At 57.3% G+C, this 20,686-nt stretch overlaps 1 protein-coding gene across 3 annotated transcripts in view; it reads right to left on the reverse strand.

Annotated features, from left to right (window-relative positions):
• Window positions 1-20,686, reverse strand: part of KCNJ12 (potassium inwardly rectifying channel subfamily J member 12) — an 80,091-nt gene that overhangs the window by 28,435 nt on the left and 30,970 nt on the right. Inside the window, exons 2-4 of one of the 3 annotated variants that reach the window (XM_024350411.3) lie at window positions 19,090-19,211; window positions 15,013-15,297; window positions 7,862-12,443 (exon numbers count right to left, since the gene is read on the reverse strand). In XM_024350411.3, the coding sequence (XP_024206179.1) occupies window positions 11,086-12,443; window positions 15,013-15,262 (1,608 nt within the window). In that variant the 5' untranslated portion in view covers window positions 15,263-15,297; window positions 19,090-19,211 and the 3' untranslated portion in view covers window positions 7,862-11,085. Of the gene's footprint in view, window positions 1-7,861; window positions 12,444-15,012; window positions 15,298-19,089; window positions 19,212-20,686 lie in introns of those variants that run through there. The other 2 variants (XM_016930798.4, XR_002940200.3) reach the window with 2 other exon arrangements.

Raw genomic sequence — 20,686 nt, forward strand, 5'->3', positions numbered from 1 at the left:
TTCCCACATTAGTTTTGAGATTCACATTGTTTGGCCCTTTATATCACTTGAACATCATGAAAATGGCAATATTGAGCCCAGAATCTAAGACTTACAATTAATAGTGGGATTCACTGGTGGCTCCTTTTGGGGGCATGACTTCCTGCCGCCATTTTCTGAGCAGAGTGCCTTCATTGCAAGCCCTCGCAGAAAATCCCTTTTCAAAGGCAGACGATGCAACATGTGCCACATCCCAACATAGGTCAGCTGACTTAGGACTCGAAATGCTTTCATGGATTCTGTCCATGTCAGCACCAGGATTTTCACCGCTGAAACCAGTTCAGGCAAACACACACACACACAGAGGCCACACAGGGAAAAACACATAGTGGAACACACATACACACACACACATACACACACACATACACACACGACACAGGATGGCTTCGGGGCCAGTTAACCCAAACTCTCCCGGGACTCACTTGTGGCTCCAAGTTTTCTGTTACCCCAGGAAACAATAAAAGTGGCTCTAGTTTCCCTTTTTCCAGTCACCCGCCCCATGTTCTCCAATGTGGACCCTGTTCCTCCCTTAGCATGAATGTTCTGGAAACAGATGTGACTCCACACCCCAGCTCGCCTGCATGTCCCTGCACCTTCATTTCCCAGGCATGACCATGGGAAAAAGTGCGGGCCACAGCTGGTTCAGAGCAAGGGGGATGGGACGCTGATGGGAGCTGCCCAGGCCTGGGACTGGGCTCTGATTTTTGTCCTTTTTAAATGTACAGTCCTGCTTCTTGTCCATAGCTCTTTGCTGGTCAATCTCCCCAACGCCCATTAGCAGAAAGGCAGGGGCTTTTGATTTGGGTCATTTCAGCCAAGGGCCAGCCAGTGTCTTCCAGGGGCTGGCGAGGGCGTGGGGTGCAGAATCACTACGGATGCGCCTGCTATGTAACTCAGGGTAAAGTATAACTTGGAAATGAAAATATTCTGTAAGTCAGGAGTTATTTCCGGTCAGTAAAAAAATTCAGTAATTAGTTTTGCACATTTGGATGAAAATACAGTCAATATGAGCCATCCTTCATAATCCATGTGGATGGTCTTCCTCAGGCAAGCTCAAAGTTTCCTGTTTTCTCTGTCCTCCTCCTCCCCGTTCCCCAGCACACACCCTACTCCAGATGATATGCACTGACAGGCCTCTTGAAACCCTTTACTGCCTTTACAGGGCCCACACCACCTGGACAGCACCCTTTTCCCAACTCAGAAAATGGCCCGGGGTGCACAGCAGCCCAGCCTGCCTGCCTTAGTCCCTGCCAGGAGGGATTTCTGCAGCCACTTGTGCAGCAGTGGCCGGCCCAGCAGCAGGGAAGTGTGGAGCAGGGCACTGAGCGAGAGGAGTCGTCTCTGACTCCAAAGAGGGCGTAAGTCAGTGCCAACACCATAGATCCAAGATCTAGAAGAATGCCCCAAAAAATCAGGGCAGGCTGTTCATGCACTCGTAAGCCAAGACATCTGTCTGCATTTCTGTCTGTGTCCACTTGAGAGCTACCCTGAGCTCCATCCATCCACTTACACAACTTTCTATCTTTACAGCATCTTTCTGTCTACCTGTTGCTGTTAGTGGATATTTGTCTCTGTCTCCACTTTCTGCCTGTCTGTTAGTCCACGTCTGTCTCTCTGCCTGTCTTTCTGCCTCATCCAACCGTCTCTTTTTATCTGTGTGTCAATCTTCCTACCAATTTGCCTCTGTCATTCCCAATGCCTTCCACCCACATGCCCTCTCCCAACCTCGCCTTGCCACATCCTCGGTGTCTAGGTGTCTGGTGTCTTTAATCTCTCAGTCACTTGACTCCATCCACAGCTGGTGACTCGCCAGTCTCAAACCACAGACCCGACCTCTCCTCCAATGTGTCTGAAATCCAGACAGGCTGGTGGCTCAACATACAAGGTTTTTGCGGCAACTTCTTTTTCTTTCCCCACTTTAAGAAAAATTTAAGGTGTAATGTACCTATACTCATCCTTTGCTGTGCACCGTCCTGTGAGTTTTGACAAAGTGCACATATCCGTGTAGCCATGATCAAGACACCAAGCCCCAAAACTGCCTCCTGTCCCTCGTGGTAACCACGCCTCCACCCTCAGCCCCTGGCAGCTACGGATGTGTTCTCCATCCCCTACTCTATTCACAGCTTCCATGGACACACGTGGGACCCACAGCAGGAAGTGGCAGGGCCTGGCTCCTTCCACTCAGCTGCTTCCTTTGGGACACATTTGTGGTGCCAGGTGTCAATATCCTCCTTTCTCCCTGCTCGGGACGCTTCCATCTCGGGGTGGGCCATGGCTTGCTTGTCCCCTCACCAGGTGAGGCACATGTGGGCCACTTCCTTGTTTGGGTGATTACTAGTAACACTGCTATAAACATCCACTTACAAGTTTTTGTGTGAACATGAGTCTCATTTCTCTTGAGTAGTACCTAGTTGACAAAAGGTGGGATCGTCTGACAAGTGTACATTTAACTTTATCAAGAAACTGCAAACCAACCTCCAAAGTGGCTGTGCCTTTGTTTGCATTTTAAAGCACCCAGAGAGGCCATCACTCTCCGCAAGCTTCTCCTCCCTAGTCCTCCCCATCTGCCTGGCTGCTCCCACCCAAGTCCACAGACCAGCCTGGATGCCGCGATGTTTCCTCGGGCCCCTTTTTGGGCTGCACACTCAGCCCAATCCCAGGGCCCTCCTCCCTGGCCTGCTTCCTACATGGCAACAGGAATGATCCTGAAAAGTCAAACATGTCAGGGGTCTTTCTTGCTTCCATCACACTTGGAGTCAGCAGATCCCAGCCCCAGCCCCAGCCTATTCCTCCTCCCTGGCTCTAACTGGCCCAGCCCCACTGGCTTTCCCTTTCTCCTCCAGCCACAGAGCACCAGTCCAGGGTTGCCCCACCTGGGATGCTTGTACCCCATATCATGGCAGCTAGAGAGGAAAGCTGGTGCTCAGGCAGTGCCCATGTGCCAGGTGCAGCCACAGGCGGTTGCCTACTTCTTACCCGCGGCTTTATGATCATCAGCCCCATTTTACAGAGGAGAGAACAGGCACAGAGAAGTTAGTGCAGCCAAGGTCTTCAGAGTCCTCAGATGTCCTCTCTGGTGGCTCCAGGACTGGCATAGGGTCATGCCTAAGAGGACCCCTAGCTTTCATTCCCTGCTATTCACTTGTCCATGGCATTCATAGTGTTTACGGCTTCTGGGCTAAGCGCAAAGGGAGTGCCCTCTAACAGCCATGAAGTGAAAGCCACGACCCACCATTGCAGCCTCCAAACAAGTGCAGGGCGAAGACCCTTGAACTGTCCTGGTGTTCCGTAGGGAGCACCCCATCCTCCCTCAGGTCGAGTAGACTTGGGGGCTGGGGGTTGGGGCGGGCAGGAGTGCTCTGACTCTGAGATTCAGCACTGGGTTCAAGAAATTACTCTGGCCCAGCCCAGCCCCTGTGGCCTGAACTCCCTCAGGGTCTGGGGATAAGCCTCAGGGCACGTGCACTGGGAAATGAGAAGTATTCAATCTCAATTTCATCTCACTCTCAGAGAAGTTTTGCAATTTCTTCCTTGACAGATAAGGGTGAGCAGTGCCCAGTGCCTACTATCCTGTCGCCCACAGATCAGGAGGCATTCCCATGCCCTGTGACATTGCTGGCCCCCTTGGGAGGGGCTGTGCTCACCAGCCAGGGAGGCAGAGGCCATTAGCAGGTCCGTGAGGAAATAGAGCCATTGGTATACCACCAATGTATCTGTTCATATTTTGATAACTGCATTTCAATAAAACAGATTTCCTTTGAAACTCAATGTGTTTTATTTGTTGCCTTTCGAAATGTTATTCTGACAGCACAGGGGATCCTGGTCGGTGGGTCCCTAATTTGAGGCTGGGGTTGCTTGTGTGGCCCACCTCCCAGCACCTCTGGCATTAGCTGTGCAGAGGAGCCCCTGGGACCCCTTGTGGACCCTATCCCTTCCTGCTCCTGGTCACTGGTGGTTACCACCCTACCCTGCCCTGCAGCAGGGTCCCAGGCACCCCAGGGACAAGCCCACACTGCACCAACTCTGGCTTGAAGGTCCTTTTACATCTTGAAGCAGCTAAGGATTTACTGAGTGCCTACTGGATGCCGGTGCTTGCAGTTCTGGGGGCTGGGACCCAGCTATGAACAAAGCAGAACAAAAAGTCCTGCTCCCAAGGGCTGACATTCCAGGGTGGGCAATGCAGCCATGCTGTGGCTATGGTGGAGGCCGGGGAGGAGCTGGGAACAAGACTGAGGCTGGGCCCTGCACAGGATCCTTGGGCTCTTGGTAACCCGGCCACCCCAGCCAAGCATCTTCCTTCTGCTGTCTCCCACTGCAAGGCCTTTGGTTGTGCCTGTCCCTCTCCCTGGGAAGCACTTCCTTGTGTGCCTGGCAAACACCCACTCATCCCGCAGATCCCAGAGGAAGTGTCACTTCCTGTGGGAGGTCCTCAGTCCCTCCAGCCAGGCCTCCGTGTCTCCGGACGCAGCCCCTGCATGTGTCCCACTGGATCCCGGGACCACGCTGCTCTGTAGCTCCTTGCTGCAGTGGACATGGTTGGGGCCACCCAGATCCGGTTCCTGGGAGGAGTGCCCATCTCCCCGCTACCCTCCTCTGGAGAATAGTCCTGGATCCATAGGAGCCACCTCCTCTCCCAGGGTGGCTGCAGGCAAGGACTGACCGATGAGCGCAACAGCCGCCACCGCCGCCCCGCCCCCCTCACCTAAGGAGGACAACCCCTTGCCCCTCTTCACACCCCTAGGAGTGCCAGACAGTGATGGGCTCCAGTGGCACCCACATCCCTCCTCAGCTCCTTCCTGCCTAGGCTGCTCCCCTCTCCCCTATCCTTCCCCTGCACCAGAATCCCCACTTGTAGAGGACTCAGGCCCAGACTCTTGTTCACCATCTGCTGGGCCTGGCTTCCTTCCCACCTGGCCCCTGATGCTCACAGTGGCAGCTCATAAACACTTGTTTGAAGGAATGAATGGAGCTCTTGTTCCATAGAAGGAAACTGAGGCCCAGAGTTGGCCAGTCATAAACACTTAAGGGCAGAGTCCAGAAGCCAGGCCATCCAGGTCCCAGTCCAGCTGTGGGTGAAAGGGGAGCCGCCTTCTATGTTTTCTTGGCAGCACCGAGGAGGAAAGCGGGTGGAGTACCCAGAGCCTTCCTTGGGCTCAAATCGCCTTCAGCACAAAAGCCCTTGCCCGCTCTGTTCCTGGTTCCCGGTTCCAGTTGCTCCAGGCTGGGCTGCTCTCCCCTGGGTGTGGCCGGTGGCTGGGCCCCATCCTGGCTGGGTCAGCAAAAAGGGGGCCTCAGGTGGCAAGACCTGTAGAGCCCTCTGTGTGGGAGAGACGCCTGCAGGGCCCACACCCCCCATCCAAGCACATATGGAGTTCCTCCATGCCCTGCTCCTGGCGCTGGGCACCAGCGGGGACCGAGACGGCAGTCCCTGCCCCGCAGAGCTTGCAGCCTGGTGAGGACAGCAGACTGCAAGCCTGGGGGTGATGACTGCCTCCAGAGGGAGCATCTGCCATCCCTCACACTGGGTCTGGGAAGGCCTAGACTCGAAAATTGAGGAGCTGGGTCTGCTAAGACCTGAGGGGAAAGTGTCAGGCAGAGGGAAGGCACATGCAAAGGTCCTGGGGTGGGGGGACATGTGGAATGTCAGGGAACCCAAGGGACAGGGTGCCTGCAGCAGAAGGGCAGGAGCAGGAGGGAGAGCAGGGAAGGTTGGGCTGCACAGGGCGGGCTTGCAGTGGTGAAGCGGGCAGGGAGCAGCTGGGGTTTTATTGCTAGTGTTAGGGAGAAGCCAGGGGGTGTTTCAGGCAGGGGGCTGCAAGGCCTGATTCTGGTTGTAAGAAGACCACTCTGGTGCTGGGTGGAGAGTGGGTTGAAGGGGGTCCGATGTGTCTCCTTGGGGCCCCCACTGCTGTTGGGGAGCACACAGGCAGCTCTGATCTGGACTGTGATTCCTCCCGAGTTGTGGGGGTCCTCCCTGCAGACCGGTTTTAGGAAGGGCAAAGTGGAGATGAGTCCAGGGCAAGCCCCAGCTGGGGCATCCCTCCACTGGCAGAGACCGCAGCCCAGCCCTGGTCACCAGCAGGCAGAGGCCCTGAGGTGTCCAGTGCCCAGCAGGGTGGCAGCATCTGGGTCAACTGACTGAAGGGTCCAGGGCCTGGCTTAGATCCCAGCTTGAGGAACTACCCTGTGGGGGCCTCGAGCAAGTCCCTTAGCTTCCCTCGACCAACCTCCTCTAAAATAGGTTAGCAGTGCCTCTGAGGCCTGCTGACACGGGCCAGCCCAAGATCAAGGGCGGGGCCTGACAGACCTCAAACTTCAAGCTCGCAGGCGCTCAGTGAACACTCACAAGCTCTCCACCCCCACCCCAGCTCTACCTGTTTTAAAGCAGATTCTGGGTTGGGCTCACATCATCCCTGGAGAGGCAGGGAAGTGCATGGAAGTCACGCAGACCTGAGGTTAGGCCTGGGGTATGTGTTCCTTGCTGTGACCTTGAGCCAGAGCAGCACCTCCGCGTGCCCCTCAGGAGGGCGGGCAGTGCCAGTGCAATCTAACTTAGCAGAAGGCAGGCACCGAGGAGCACTCACTATGTCAGGGTTCTTTCTCCTCCTTTCCAACAAACCTGTGAGCTGGCCATTCTTATGAACACTCCCTTTTTGCAGATCAGGAGACCGAGGCTGGAGGGGGAAAGGAATTCACAGGAGGTCCCCCAGCAAATGAGTGGCCTGGATTCTGACCCAGGGCCCTTTGCGGCATTAGTACAGCCAGGACAGCACACCTGGAGACTCTACGATAAGCATTTGTTGAGCACCAACTGGGGCCAGGGCCTCATGCCTATCAGTCAGCGCCATGGGAATGGCCCGGAGGGCTTGAGTGGAGTGGAGACAGATGCCACCGTGTTTTGGCCCCAGTTGGCCTTGATCCTGCTACTGGGGTCCCAGGAGGGCCCCAGAGTCAGAAAGGAGGTCCCCACCAAACCAAGCCACCTCCAGGGTCCCCCGGTCACCCCAAGTCCAACCCAAGGGAGCTCCCACTGGGAAGCCTTCATGACCCCCTAGGCCCTGGCACCCAAGCCCCTGCTCCACATTCTGCCATGCACGGCACCATCACCCAGGAATGACTCAGGCAGGGGATTCTTATCCGGGGTTGTCTGGAATCATCATCGAAATCCTGCAGAAAGAGGGTGCCCTGAGTCCTTTGCTGATGCAGAGGAGTGGAGAACTCTCCACTCACATAGTTTGGGAAGGGAAGGAATTCTCTCCCCACAAGTCCCTGCTGAAGACCTTGGAGATCTGGGGCTGAGCCTCAAGGTACAGATGAAAGTCTAGTTTCCCAAAACTGGGCCGTGTGTGTTCCCTCACCCCACTCCAGGCTTGTCTCGTCACCTCAGTGGAGACATTGGCACGCTCTGAAACTCCTCCTCAGCCCCTGCCTGCTACAAGCTGGAGCAGGGCTTCCCCTCCTGGGAAAGGAGTTGCCCGTCTCAGGTCAGCCTCCCCCAGCTGGGGAGGGCGCTGCTGCAACAGCAGGCACCCAGCACATCCTTGCAGAAGGAAGGGAAGGCAGGAGGCTCGGCCCTGCCACCTGGGAGAGGTGACATCATGGGACAAGCCCTGTGTGCTTGCTGGAGACCACTGGGAGCTGCAAGGAGGCTGAGTTCTGTTCCATCTCCCAACAGCTGCCGCCATGCCCCACCCTCACCCATGAGGAAGCCCCAGGAAACCCCCACCCAAGGCAGAGGCTGAGGAAGCTGGGCGGACGCCCAGCACGCTGTGGAGCCATGCAGGGGACCTTCAGAAAACACATCTCGACACAGGGGACCTCAAAGAGATCAAAATGCATTTAATGTGGTCTAGTCTCATCGCCTACGTCTTTAGATACTGCTATGTATTGAAAATAACATGAAAATTCTCCAGTTTCACCATTTAAAATAATTTGACATTCTATGACCTCACGCAGGGCAGACACCTCGTACAGGGGCCTCCCAACGGTGGCTCCTCCCCGCCCCCCAGGACCCTCTGGGTGGGGACCGCGCAGCACAGCACCAGCAGAGGCTCAGGGGGTGGCCACCGTGCTCTGAGCAGCAGGCATAGGCTGCACACAGACACACACTCAAGTACATGGTTTCACATGGGCACACACACAGCCTCCTACACACGAGCCGGACGCACACGCTCACCTCCAGATGCCTCATCCTGGAACACAAGCTCCGCTCAGGAGCAGACGTGCATAATCAGGGCAGAGGGTCGGGGACTGTGGGGTTCACCTGTGCCAGTGCCCAACCTGATGGGTGGGTGCCCACCCTCACAGCCCCCCTCATAGGAAACTTGCACACGGAAACACCTGGGGGTAGAGAGACACATAACCACCTGCATACACACACACACACACACACGTATAGATCACGTATCTGTATTACTAACCCAGTCATACACATGAAGAGCCGAGTGTGCATGTGTGCACCACACATGTATGCATGCAGGCTCACACAGGCACACGCCTCCACACACACACTCCCCAGGGGCCAAGTCTTCCTCGCTCCTGGCTCATCCCATCCGCCCTCCCGCTTCAAGTGCACTAAAGAGGGAGACTATTTTGGTCTTTAGCACAAGCAATAAATAAATAAATAAATACGAGGGAAGGAAGAAAGAGGGCAGGAGAATCAAGCATCTGCCGCCTTTGGGGAGATGAGGCGCTGGGGCTGCTCTCCCGCAGGGTGGGGGCTGGGAGGTAAGAGCACAGACCTCCAAGAGGGCCAGGGGGTGGGCCTGGGGTCCTCGGACTCAGCTCTGGGTCGGGGGAGTAGAAGGCTGTCTCACTGGCCCTGGAAGGGCACAGGCCCCTACACCAGCACCAAGTGACCAGGGTCACCACTGTCCCTCAGCATGGCCATCAGGGAGGTGAAGTGTCAAGCTCTCCCCTGCCAACTTCACCCCAGTACCCAGGGCTAAGGCTGAGAAAGCCCCTAAGGCTTCGGGGCTAGGCCTGGGAGCAGGAACCAGCTGAGGCACCCTTGGCAGACCCCGAGAGGAAAGAGCTGCCTCGGCGGAATCTTCTATGCCAGAAATGAGTGTGGGGCTGAAGCTGGGGCAGGATGCTGAGTCGGGCCTACTCCAGGATGTAGGGGTCGGGTGTCTTGACTTCTATTGCCCCAGACCTCAGGGCTGAGTCTTCAGCTGCTAAGGAGGGGAGGAGGTGGAGGGAAGAGGCAGACACCCCCACCCCATGCCCCCAGCCCCTCTCTGTCTCCTGCACCCCACCCACTCACTGCATGACCCCCTCTGCTCTCTGCCTCAGCTTCCCCACTTGGGGCAGAGTCCTCGGTGCCTTCTGGCTCTGAGCTGTCTCGGGGTGCCTTCTGGCTCTGAGCTGTCTCGGGGTGCCTTCTGGCTCTGAGCTGTCTCGGGGGCAGAGTTGGAGCAGGAGACACATCCTTTCTGATTACCGGCTTCTGGAGAGGCCCGACTAGAGGAGAGCAGGTTTTCTCCGCAGCCCTGGGAAGGGCCTGGCTCTACCATGGACCTGACCCAACCAGCTGCCATGAACAAGATGGGGTGGCAGAGCCAGCAGTGACAACAAGGGGACCCCAAACCTCTTCCTGATGAGGGTGCCACAGTGCCTCAACCTGGGGGAGGGTGGTGGAGGAGCGGCCCTGGAAGCCTCGGCAGGAATTCTGTTCCATGGCTGGTTTCTGATTCAGCTTTGAATGAGCGTGGCCCTCCCCAGTCATCCCAGTTGGCAGGAGGGGGTGGCGATTCCTCTCCTTTCCTAAGATCTTTCCTCTGCCATTCAGCGCTGACCAGGGCCTGGCTGTGCCCTGCCTGAACTCCGCTGTGCTGCTCCAGGTGAGGGAGGGACAGGATGTGGTCCTATGTCAGGCAGACCTGGCCCCTGCCACCTTCACAAGGCAGACAGAGGGGCTGGAGGAACTTCAGCAGTGGAGGTATGGGAGGGGTGGGGTGGGACAGGGTTGGGGGAAAATGAGCAAGCCCAGAAAAAACAGGACAACCCGGAGTCTCTAAGGCACGACTCACACTGTGGGCCCAGTGGGGACGGGGCTGCCAGCTTCCTCCTAGCCTGGGATCCCGACTTCCCTTCCCAAGGAGCCATCCCGGCCTATAGCTCCTAACCACCCCTCACTGTGGAATTGGGCGGAGGCCTGGACAGAAATGGAGAGAGAAGCAAAACAGGAAAATCGAGGGTGGGTGGAGGAACCCTCGATGGCAGGTCCCATGCCTGGCCCTGAGACACATCTCTAAGGTACAAAGGCAAACTCTAAAAGCTCAAACCAGTTTCTTCCCAGCCCCACCCACCACCCCAACGACAGTAGAAAGCTTTTATTACGATCATTAACATGGTCTTGATTTTTCTATCACAAACAGAGCCTAGCCGGCTCGTGAGCTCGATGAAGTGCGGTCCCAGAGCACCCTGCTTGCCCAGGGACTGTGGTGCCCACACACACGGGGAGAGGCCAGTCCCACCTCGGGGAACCCTCTGGAGCCTCCAGCCAGCTGCTGCATCCTGGCAGACCCATGGAATTCTAATTGTTCTTTTTGCCCCCTGTGAATTAAAAAAAAATTTTTTCAATTGCATGGTAATTTTTTTTTTTTGTAAACAGTCTCACCCAAGCTAAGGTCAAGAAAGCTGAAACCCGGTGTTTCTCCCCAAGTTAAAAACCAGCAAGGAGCACCGCAGCTAGCCAGCCTTGGACAGCAGAGGCTGGGCCCACCATCGAGCTGAGCTGCTTCCCCGCAGGCTGCAGCTCCATCTTCAGGCAGAAGCCCTGGCCCTCGTGGCCTGGCCCCCCAGGAGGCCACTTCTTTGCCCTGAGCCTGTGATAGCCTCTGAGGCCGGGGGCTGCCGCTCTGGCTGCCCCCTCTCCGGCCAACCTTCTGAGGCCGTTGCAAAGAAACATAAAACGACTAAAACGCTACTGAGTCTGCAACCCAGGGCACTGGGCCCGTTCTGCTCAAACCCGGGGCCCCTGAGCGACCGCGGGGCCTCTCCCCGGCCGGGGGTGGATGCTGCATGTCGGCCAAGGTTGGCTCAGATCTCTGACTCCCGTCTGTAGGGCCGCTGCTCCAGGACCCCGCCACCAGCCTGGAGTCTGTCAAAGTCATGCCTGGCCTGGGGGCTGAGGCCGTCCCGGCTTCGGCCGTCCTGGTCTCCGTCCGCCTCATCCTCCTCGTCACGGCTCAGGAAGGCCAGCTCGTTCTCGTAGCAGAAGGAGTTGGCGCTGGGCAGCAGGAACTTGTTCTCCACCAGATCCTTCGCGCTGCAGCGGGGCGTAGAGGGCACCTCATAGGTCTTGTGGAAGTGCGAGTAGTCAATCTTGTACTGGTTCTTCTCCTCGAAGAGCACGGGCTCAAAGCGGTGACCCCACAGGATCTCATTGGCCAGGTAGGAGCTGCGGGCCTGGGTGGTCATGGCTGTGGCCTCCACCATGCCTTCCAGGATGACCACGATCTCAAAGTCGTCCGTCTCCAGGTCCTGCCGGCTGATGCCGAAGAGCGGGCTGGCCTCGTCAATCTCGTGCAGGATGGTGATGGGCGACACCAGAAAGATGCGGTCCAGGCCCTTGTCGAAGCCCACATCGATGTCGATCTGGTCCAGCGGGATGTACTCGCCCTCCTCGGTGACCCGCGGCTTGATGAGCTGCGCGCGCACATGGGCCTCCACAATGTGGCTCTTGCGCAGGTTGCCCACACGCCACATGAGGCAGAGCTTGCCGTCACGCAGGGCCACCACGGCGTTGTGGCTGAACAGCAGCGTCTGTGCCCGCTTCTTGGGCCTTGCCATCTTGGCCATGATGGCACCAATCATGAAGGAGTCGATGATGCAGCCCACGATGGACTGGGCCACCACCATGAAGACGGCCACCGGGCACTCCTCCGTCACACAGCGCAGCCCGTAGCCGATGGTGGTCTGCGTCTCGATGGAGAAGAGGAAGGCCGCCATGAAGCCGTGCACCTGCATCACACAGGGTGTGCGGCCGCGGCCCTCAGCCGGCTCCAGGTCACCGTGTGCCACCGCGATGACCCAGAAGATGACGCCGAACAGCAGCCAGGAGGCAAGGAAGGCCAGCGAGAAGATGAGCAGCATGTACCGCCAGCGGATGTCCACACAGGTGGTGAACATGTCAGCCAGGTAGCGCTGTGACTTCTCGTCCATGTTGGCGAACTCAATGTTGCACTGGCCATTCTTCTTGACGAAGCGGTTGCGGCACCTGCGCCGCGTGTGCACCTTGCCGTTGCCGAAGCCGTTGGCGCCCGACATGGTGACCAGGTGCAGCCCGTCCTCCTCCGATGACACGATGCTGTAGGGGTTGGCCCGGCTGGCCGCGGTCATCCCGGGGGTTGGGGGACCCTGGCTCGCCCCCAGGCTAGCTCCAGGCAGGGCGGCTCCTGCAACAGAGACGACAGCATGTCTGGCTGGGCTGGTGGCTCCGGGCTCCTCTACCCCCATCCCAGGGCCCCCAGACGTGACTGGAGGACGCTTCCACCCTGATTGACCCACGATCGTGCTCTGGTCTTGCCTAAGCCAGCTCCCCACTCCGCCTTCCCAGTGCGAGTGGCCACCCCCTTCAGGCCCCCAGCAGCTCCAGCCAAAAACCTCAGCCCCACACCTCACTCCCACACTGAGGGCTCTGAAGAGTCTATTTAGGATCTGACCCCTTCTCCCACCCTCAAGGCCTGAATCTAACAGTGCCTGCCCAGCCAGTTCGGGGCACAACTTGCCAGCCTCTCTGCCTCTGCCGATGGCCCCCCAGTCTCCATGGCAGCCACAGAGGGCCTGTGGAAGCTGAGTCGGTGCCTATCCCTCCCCTGCTCAATGCCAGAGGCCCCCCAGGACATGCAGGACCTGCACAGGGAAGCTCCTGACCCCTCGGACCTCACCTCCCAGCCTCCTCCAGCGGACTCCCCTTCCGGTCACAGCCCCTGGCCCCAGGCTGTCCCTCAAACCCACCCTGGACACCCTCCCGCAAGACATCCTGCCACTGCCTCGCCACCTTGGCACCAGAGGCCTCCTTGTGCCCCAGGAAGACCCATGTCCCATCCCTGCTATATCCACAGCACTGCCCTTTCTAAGGGCACAATGGCGGCAGCAATAACAATAACGTAGCCAGGGGCACTCAACCATCAACCCCGCCCTGAGACCACCACTCCCTAAGGGTAGCACATTTTCTTTTTTTCTTTTCTTTTCTCTTTTTTTTTCTTTTTTAGACAGAATCTTCCTCTCGTCACCTAGGCTGGAATGCAATGGCGCGATTTCAGCTCACTGCCATCTCCGCCTCCTGGGTCCAAGCGATTCTCCTGCCTCAGCTTCCTGAGCAGCTGGGATTATAGGTGCCCGCCACCACATCCAGCTAACTTTTGTATTTTAAGTAGAGACGGGGTTTCACCATGTTGGCCAGGCTGGTCTCAAACTCTTGACCTCAGGTGATCCACCTGCCTCGGCCTCCTGAAGTGCTGGGATTACAGGCGTGAGACGTTTTCTCTTTTGCTTCTTGTTGTCCTTCCCAGGGCCTAGAATGCGGCCTGCCACCCCTGTCGCCACCCACTTCGAACACCCCAAGCTGGGTCCCACCACCCTCCTGACACCCACATGCCCCATTCTACAGTGTCCACCCACATGCCATGCTTGCAGCTTCTTGGTCACCAGCAGTGCCAAAGAGGGTAAGATCTGGCACCCAGACATGGGCTGCTCCCTGGCTGACCTCAGCCGAGGGCCCTCCCCAGCCCCTGCTTCCCGCATCTCTAAGGAAGATTGCAAGGCTGCTACCCTGGCACCTGGGCAGTGCTCAGGGGTGTCACCTGTTCCCAGCACCACCCTCAGCTCACTGCAGGCAGCACCTGGCTCCAGGCCAGCCTACTGCACATTCAGGCACCCCAAGACAGGCCCCGCAGCAGGGCATCCATGCCAGCCAGAACAAAGCCTGCTCTCAGCCACTGACGTGCCCACCCCCGGGACACACAGGCTGTGCTGCCCCCACTAAAGGCCCCACACTGGCCTGTCAGTGACAGGCTAGGGCATCTGCAAGCTAGGGGCTATGGCACCGCCTGGCCCACAGCCACATCTGGATGGCAGCCTGCCTTGGCTGGGCTAGGCTGGAAGCAGGGAGACCTGGGCCTTCCAGCATTAGCCCCGACGGAGGAGCTGGACAGGCCCACCCCTCCCCGCCCACAGGGACCCAGCACCCCCAGTCCCAGTCCAGTCACACCATAACCTCAGAGCTAGACAAAGCCTTGTCCCTTAGCACACCTGCAGCCACATTACTCAGTTACGAAGACACTGAGGCCCCAAGAGAACATCCTGGGGGGCTGGCACCACTGTGGACCAGGCGCTGCACACAGCCTTCTGCAGGCCTCTCAAGCCCTCCAGGGAGGGGTGGGCCACCCTGCTTTACAAACAAGGACCTAGAGGCCCAGAAGCCAGAATGGACTTGTCCCAGTCCCATAGGCAGGAGGCAGCAATGCCAGGATTCAGCCCTGGTCTGTGTGACCCAGCTTCTGGCCACGTCCACACTAGTCTGGGCCTCGGAGCGGGCGCGGCCTCTGAGCTCTGCTCCAAACACCTGAGCAACAGGTGATGGTGGAGCCGCCTGCCCGGCCAGGCTGTGGAACACTCCCAGGGGCTGCCCGGTTGCTCAGCCTCAAGCCGGCCAGTCCGAGCAGCACACAGCAACTGCCGCCTGAGAGACACAGGGAGAGCAGGCGGGGTCCTGGGCGCCTTGGGGGACAGATCCATCAACAGCTGCCCTCAGATCGTCCTCTCAACAACCCGGGGGTGCAGCCACCATCCAGGTTCAGAGAAGTTAAGTGACTCCCCCCAGGCCACACAGCCATTAAGCAGGAGAGTTGAGTTTTAAACCACCTCTAGCGCCGTCCCCCACCATGGGCCCCCAAGCTCTGCAGGGATGCCTTTCCTTACTCTGCCGTCCCCCTCCAACACCGCTGCGGCTGACCACCTCACCATGACGCTGAGGAGCTGGGACGCAGGGCCGGAATGGTGGACACTGCTTCTGCCTGGGCCTGGAGGTAGGGAGCCGGCGGCAGGGGGTACCCCTGAGGCTGTGCTGGGAAGGGGGCTCAGCCCCAGATTCCTGGACCCTCCAGAAGGAGGCAGCCAGGGCCGGGGCACTCAGACGCCGGCGTGAGGCCACCAGCTGACAGGGGCTGGATTTGTGTGGCCCAGGGGCCTTGAGGGACTTCCAGCGGGTCATGGCTGCTCCAGCCCCTGCTCCGAGCAGCTCAAAGCCTGCAAGGAACAGAATCACAAGAATTAAAGGCCAGAGAGCCCGGTCTGCATGTGCTCCCAGCAGCTGGCGGCCTCAAAACTGGCCAACTACCAGACTGGTGAGGGTGCTGCCACAGCTCCTGGCATCTCTGCCAGGGCTGGGCACCCCAGACCTGCCCAGATGGTGTCATACAGGCTTGGAAACCCCCACTTCTGTTGACGTTCCTCTCTGCGTGGTTTTACCACCCAGAGAGCATCAACAAGGTCAAGTTCATGCCCCACTCCCTCATTTCTCAGAGCCAAAAACTGACAAAGACACCTGTCCCAGGACCCCTGGAAACTGAGCAGAAGAGAGAGTTGGAGCCCAGAATGTCAGTCCTCAGCCTCACACAGTCCTGCTCTGCCGTGTGTGCATGTGTGTGTGAGAGAGAGAGAGAGAGACCCTCCCCAGGGGTGCTGGGAGCCCCCTCACTGGGCACTTGGTGAATACAGCACCACAAAGACAGACCTAGAAGGGGACCCAGGCATAGAAACCCTAGCACCACAAGCTAGACAATGTCTCAAGAACACTCCTGCATAAACACAGGTGTGGCAAGAAGTTACACAACCATGCGGCCTTCAAGGTCGCAATTTAAGAAATATAGGACAATATCCTCCACCAGGGACACACAGGCCTTTTTGGCTCTTGCTCAATGGGGTGCATACAGTGAAATCAGACAAGACATGAAATCAGAGAAACTGTTTTGCTGGAAGAGGCCTTAGCAAGCAAGAAGGCTGGCTCCCCATTTCACAGATGGGAGAACCAAGTCCAAAAGAGAAAAAGAGACTTGTCCCAGGTCACAAAGCAATTCAAGGGCCAAGACAAGGTGCTCACTACTAAAGTTAGGACCGTTTTCCGCAGACACCCAGGTTGGCCTGCCAGGGTCCCAGGGTCGCCGGGAGGGGAATGGGAGAGGGGCGCTGGGGTACACTACCTGAGCTAGACAAGGCGGTTTCAACACCAAGGGGCAGTGAAGCAAACCCAGCAGGGAGAGAGCAGGCAGTGGGGAGAGAGCGCGGGCCCGGCAGACCCCCGGAGATCCCTGCTTTCCTGCTGGCCACAGTGCCTACAGACGCAGCCTCCCAGCGACCAGTCCACTTGAAGAACAGACCAGGGCCTGGGCTGGGAGCTTTTAGAGAGGATGCCAGACGGCAGCTGCCACGTGACCTAAGGGTGGGGTCCAGGAGTCACCGGGAGGTGCTTCCGGATGGAACTGGATGCCCCATGCCCACTGCCCTGAGGCCCTGGGCTTCTCAGGTTTCGGTGACATCCGGGAGGAGCCCAGGGCAAGGCCTGGACCCACATTCCCAGACACCAAGAAAGCACTGACCGGAAGGGAGAGTGCAGGGGCCTGCATCACCCAGGGTAAGACATAGGGACTCGGAGGGGGAGGCGCCAACAGCCCCCATCCCCCATGCAGAGACTGTTCAGCTAGCTGGGGCGCCTCACGAGGCACGAACACAGCACTCAGTATCTATCAAGTGCTTACTACCTGCCACGTGCTCTTCTAAGAGCTTTAATAAACTGATTCATTTAATCCCTTCCATCACACTGTGATTATTATCCCCATTTTCCAGATGAGCAGACGGAAGCCTAGGAAGATTGAGTCACTGTGAGGGTTACACAGCCTTTCAGGAGTGAAGTTTCCAGGCTGGGCTGTAGGGGTGAAACCAGTGCCCCACAACACCAAGACCTGAGGCCTGACTGTGTGCGTGGCACTGCAATCCTTTTGATCCCAAGCCCCTGCAATCCCAGGTGGTGATGAGATGTAGACTGCCGCAAATCGGCACTCAAAAGCACAGGTTCAAGGGCCCTCACCAGCACTCCAACCCACGGCCACTCACCCTCATTCTGAGATGGGGCACTCTACCTCATGATCAAGCCTCACCGTTGGAAGACCCCTCAGAGATCACTCAATGCAGGGAAGGCTGGTGCACGCCTCCCCGCCCAAGGTGGCTGCTCCAGCCTCGCCCAGGCAAGCACCATTCCTCAGCCACAGAGCTTCATCCACTGCATCCAGGGCAGCTCAGAATCTTTCCTAATCCAGGCACCATTCATCAGATGCAGCACTGGGGCCTGGAAAGCCCAGCCCTTCCTTTGCAGATGGGGAGACTGAGGCTCTGAGCCGGTGCCCTTGCTCCGTCACATAGGGTGTGAGAGGCAGGGCTGGCTGCAGGGTTAGGGGCTCTCCCTCATGGCAGGCCCTGCCCAGGGTATAGGACCACATCAAGGCTAGGCTGGGCACAGGCAGCCAGGAGGGGCACTCCTGGGGGACACTGCCAGAGCCAGGAGTGGGAGGCAAAGACGTGCTGGGCACCCTGGGAGCAGTGAGGAAGCTTGGCTGGATGGGGGAGAACCCAGGCTGGTATGGAGGGGAGAGGGAGAGTGGGGGGGTGGCATTCCTATGTCTCATAATCTGGGAAGAAGATGATGACCTCTTACACCCAACCCCCTTTCCAGGCCAAACTTCCCCACCAGAGACTCAGCTGGCCTCTGTCCACCAAGCTAACCCATGGCCCTCAAACATTTGGGTCCAATGCCATGATGGCTTCCTATGCCAAATGCAGGCTAGGCCCGAGGAGAGAGGCAGCAGCAACACATCACTGTGTGCAGGGCATGGGGTGGTGGGTGCCCCACTGATATCCTAGGCCCTTACCACCTCAGGCCCACCTGTCTCAATTCCTACACCAACCACAGTGTCTCTCTGCCCAAAAGCTCTCTCTAGCCATGGGCACACTCTGCCATTCAGAGGGCAGGCTGAGGAGCTGATGCTGCCAGGACAGCTTTCAGTCAGTGACTGATGGGCGCAGGTGGCTGGGCCCCAGCAAGCTGCCCCTGGGAGGGGCACTGCTTCCCTGGCCTCCCCAGCGGGAGTCGGCTCCAGTGCCCCAGCAGTAACTGTATCAATGACATGCCCTTTATCACTTCCTTCTCTTTCTCACCTCATTTCCTTATTTCCTGGGATCACCTCCCAGGAAACTACTTGCGCTGGAACCTTTGTCTCCTGGGCCTTCCTCATAGGGTCTCCAGTAGCCTCTCCACGGCAAAGGCTCTTGAACCCTGGCCTCCCCTCCTGGATGCCCCACACCAAGTCTCCTCCTGCTCTTCCTCCTCCTCCTTCTGCCCCACAATACTGAGCCACCTTCTCCTCCGCCTCCTCCACCTCCTCCTCTTCCCCTGGCCCCCTTTAGGATCCTCTAGCACTGGGCTTTTCCCGTTCAGGCCAGAAGCTACTTCCCACCTTGTGTGAGAGTTGATCTTGCCCAGGCCCCATCTCTGACCAAGCTCAGAGGCCTAGAGAGGCTGATGCAGGTACTAGCAAAGAGGGGCACCCAGGAAATGTGCTCCAGCCAGATGAAGGGTGAAGGACTAAGCAGCTGAATGGGATGGATGAGGAGATGGGTGGAACAGTGATTGAATCAACAGTTGGGTGGTCGGGCAGATGGGTGGATAAATCGGGTTGACGGATGGGTGGGTGGATGATAGGGGTGACCAGATAGATGGACTGGCTAGGTGGGTGGAAGGATGGGTGGATGGATGGTTGAGCAGATGAATGGGTGGGGGAATGGGTGAGGAACGGATGGCATGGGCGAGGGGATGGATGGAGGGGTGGAGGCATGGGTGGGTGGATGGAAGGCTGAGCAGATTAATGGGTGGGGGAATGGGTGATGAAAGGATGGTATGGTGGGTGGAGGGGTGAAGGATGTACAGATGAGAGTCTGGTGGAAGGAATGCCTAGATGCACAAGAGCATGTCAATGACTTCACTCTTACCTCTTGAGTTCTATCTTCTACGTAATGGTGCTGAGTGGGCACAGTACTGTCTTCAAGGCTGAATTAGTAGTGGCTGCCATTTCCCAGGCACCAGCTGGAAAGGATCCAGTCACTAGAACATCCTAAAGTTAAAAGAGTAAAGCCAAGTTACTGCAGGCGGTGCTGCTCTTCTCAGAGGGGCTCACAAGTAAGACATAACCACATGAACCCACATTTCTGCTCACTTCCCCAGGGCCCCACAGGAGATGGAAGGGCCTCTGGCCTGCACCTTTGATGCCCCACACCTTCACAGCATAGCAACCATCCAGAACCAGAGAAGAGCAGAACAAGATGGGGTGTCAGAGAAAAATGACAGCTGACAATTATTGAGTGCCTATTGCATGCCAGACACTATAGTAGGCATTTTACATACATCATCTCACACAATCCTCACAATTCCACAAGGTTGGAACTATTGTTGTTACTATTCCAGAGAAGTAGTTAATGTGGTAATTCTCCCACTGTCACAAAGGAATTCAGGCCCTCAGCCTGTACTCCCAGCCACCACCTGCAGAGCCTTCCCAACGCCAACTTTGGAGCCAGTTGTGAATAGCTGAGTGGGTGGATGAATGAATGGGTGGGTGGATGGATGGATGGATGGATGGATGGATGGATGGATGATGGATGGGTGGGTGGATAAATGAATGCAGGGATGAATGGGTAGGTGGATGGATAAATGGATGAGTGGGTAGATGGATGAATGAATACATGGGTGGGTGGATGGATGGATGGGTGAATGAGTGGTTGGGTGTGAGGGTGGATGGCTGTATGGAGGAGAGGATGGATGAGTGGATGAATGGGTGAATGGATGAGTGGATGAATGGATAATAGGATGGAAAGATGGATGGATGGATGGATGAATGGATGGATGGGTGGATGGTTGGATAGATGGATGGATAAGTGTGAAAGTAGATGATTGGATGGATGGATGAACAGAAGGGTAGATGGGTGGGTGACTGAGTGGATGGGTAGATGAATGAATGGAGGGATAGATGGGTGAATGGAGGGATAGATGGGTGAATGGGTGGATGGATGGATGGATGGGTGGATGGATGGGTAATGGGTGGGTGGATGGATGGACAGACGAATGGGATGGATGGATGGGCAGATGATTGGGTGGATGGATGGGTGAGTGAATGAGTGGATGGGTGAGTGAAGAAGTGAATGGATAGAGGGATGGCTGGGTGGATGGGTGGGTATATGGTTGAGTGGGTGGATGAACAGATTGATGGATGAATGGGTGATGGGTGCATGGATGGATGGATGGATGGATGGAATGTTGGGTGATGGATGGGTGGAGTGAATGAGTGGATGAGTGGATGGGTGGATAGATGGACAGGTGGATGAGTGTATGGGTGGGTAAGGAAATGAATGGATAGAGGGATGGAAGGGTGGATGGATGGACAGATGAGTGAATGGATGGGTGGGTGGATGGGTGGGTAGATGGATAGACGGATGGGTGGATGGGTGGGTGGATGGGTGGATGGATGGGTGGGTGGATGGATGGGTGGATGGGTGGGTGGATGGGTGGATGGATGGGTGGGTGGATGGGTGGGTA

This window comes from Pan troglodytes, chromosome 19 (genome assembly GCF_028858775.2).
Source record: "Pan troglodytes isolate AG18354 chromosome 19, NHGRI_mPanTro3-v2.0_pri, whole genome shotgun sequence".
Lineage (NCBI taxonomy): Eukaryota > Metazoa > Chordata > Mammalia > Primates > Hominidae > Pan > Pan troglodytes.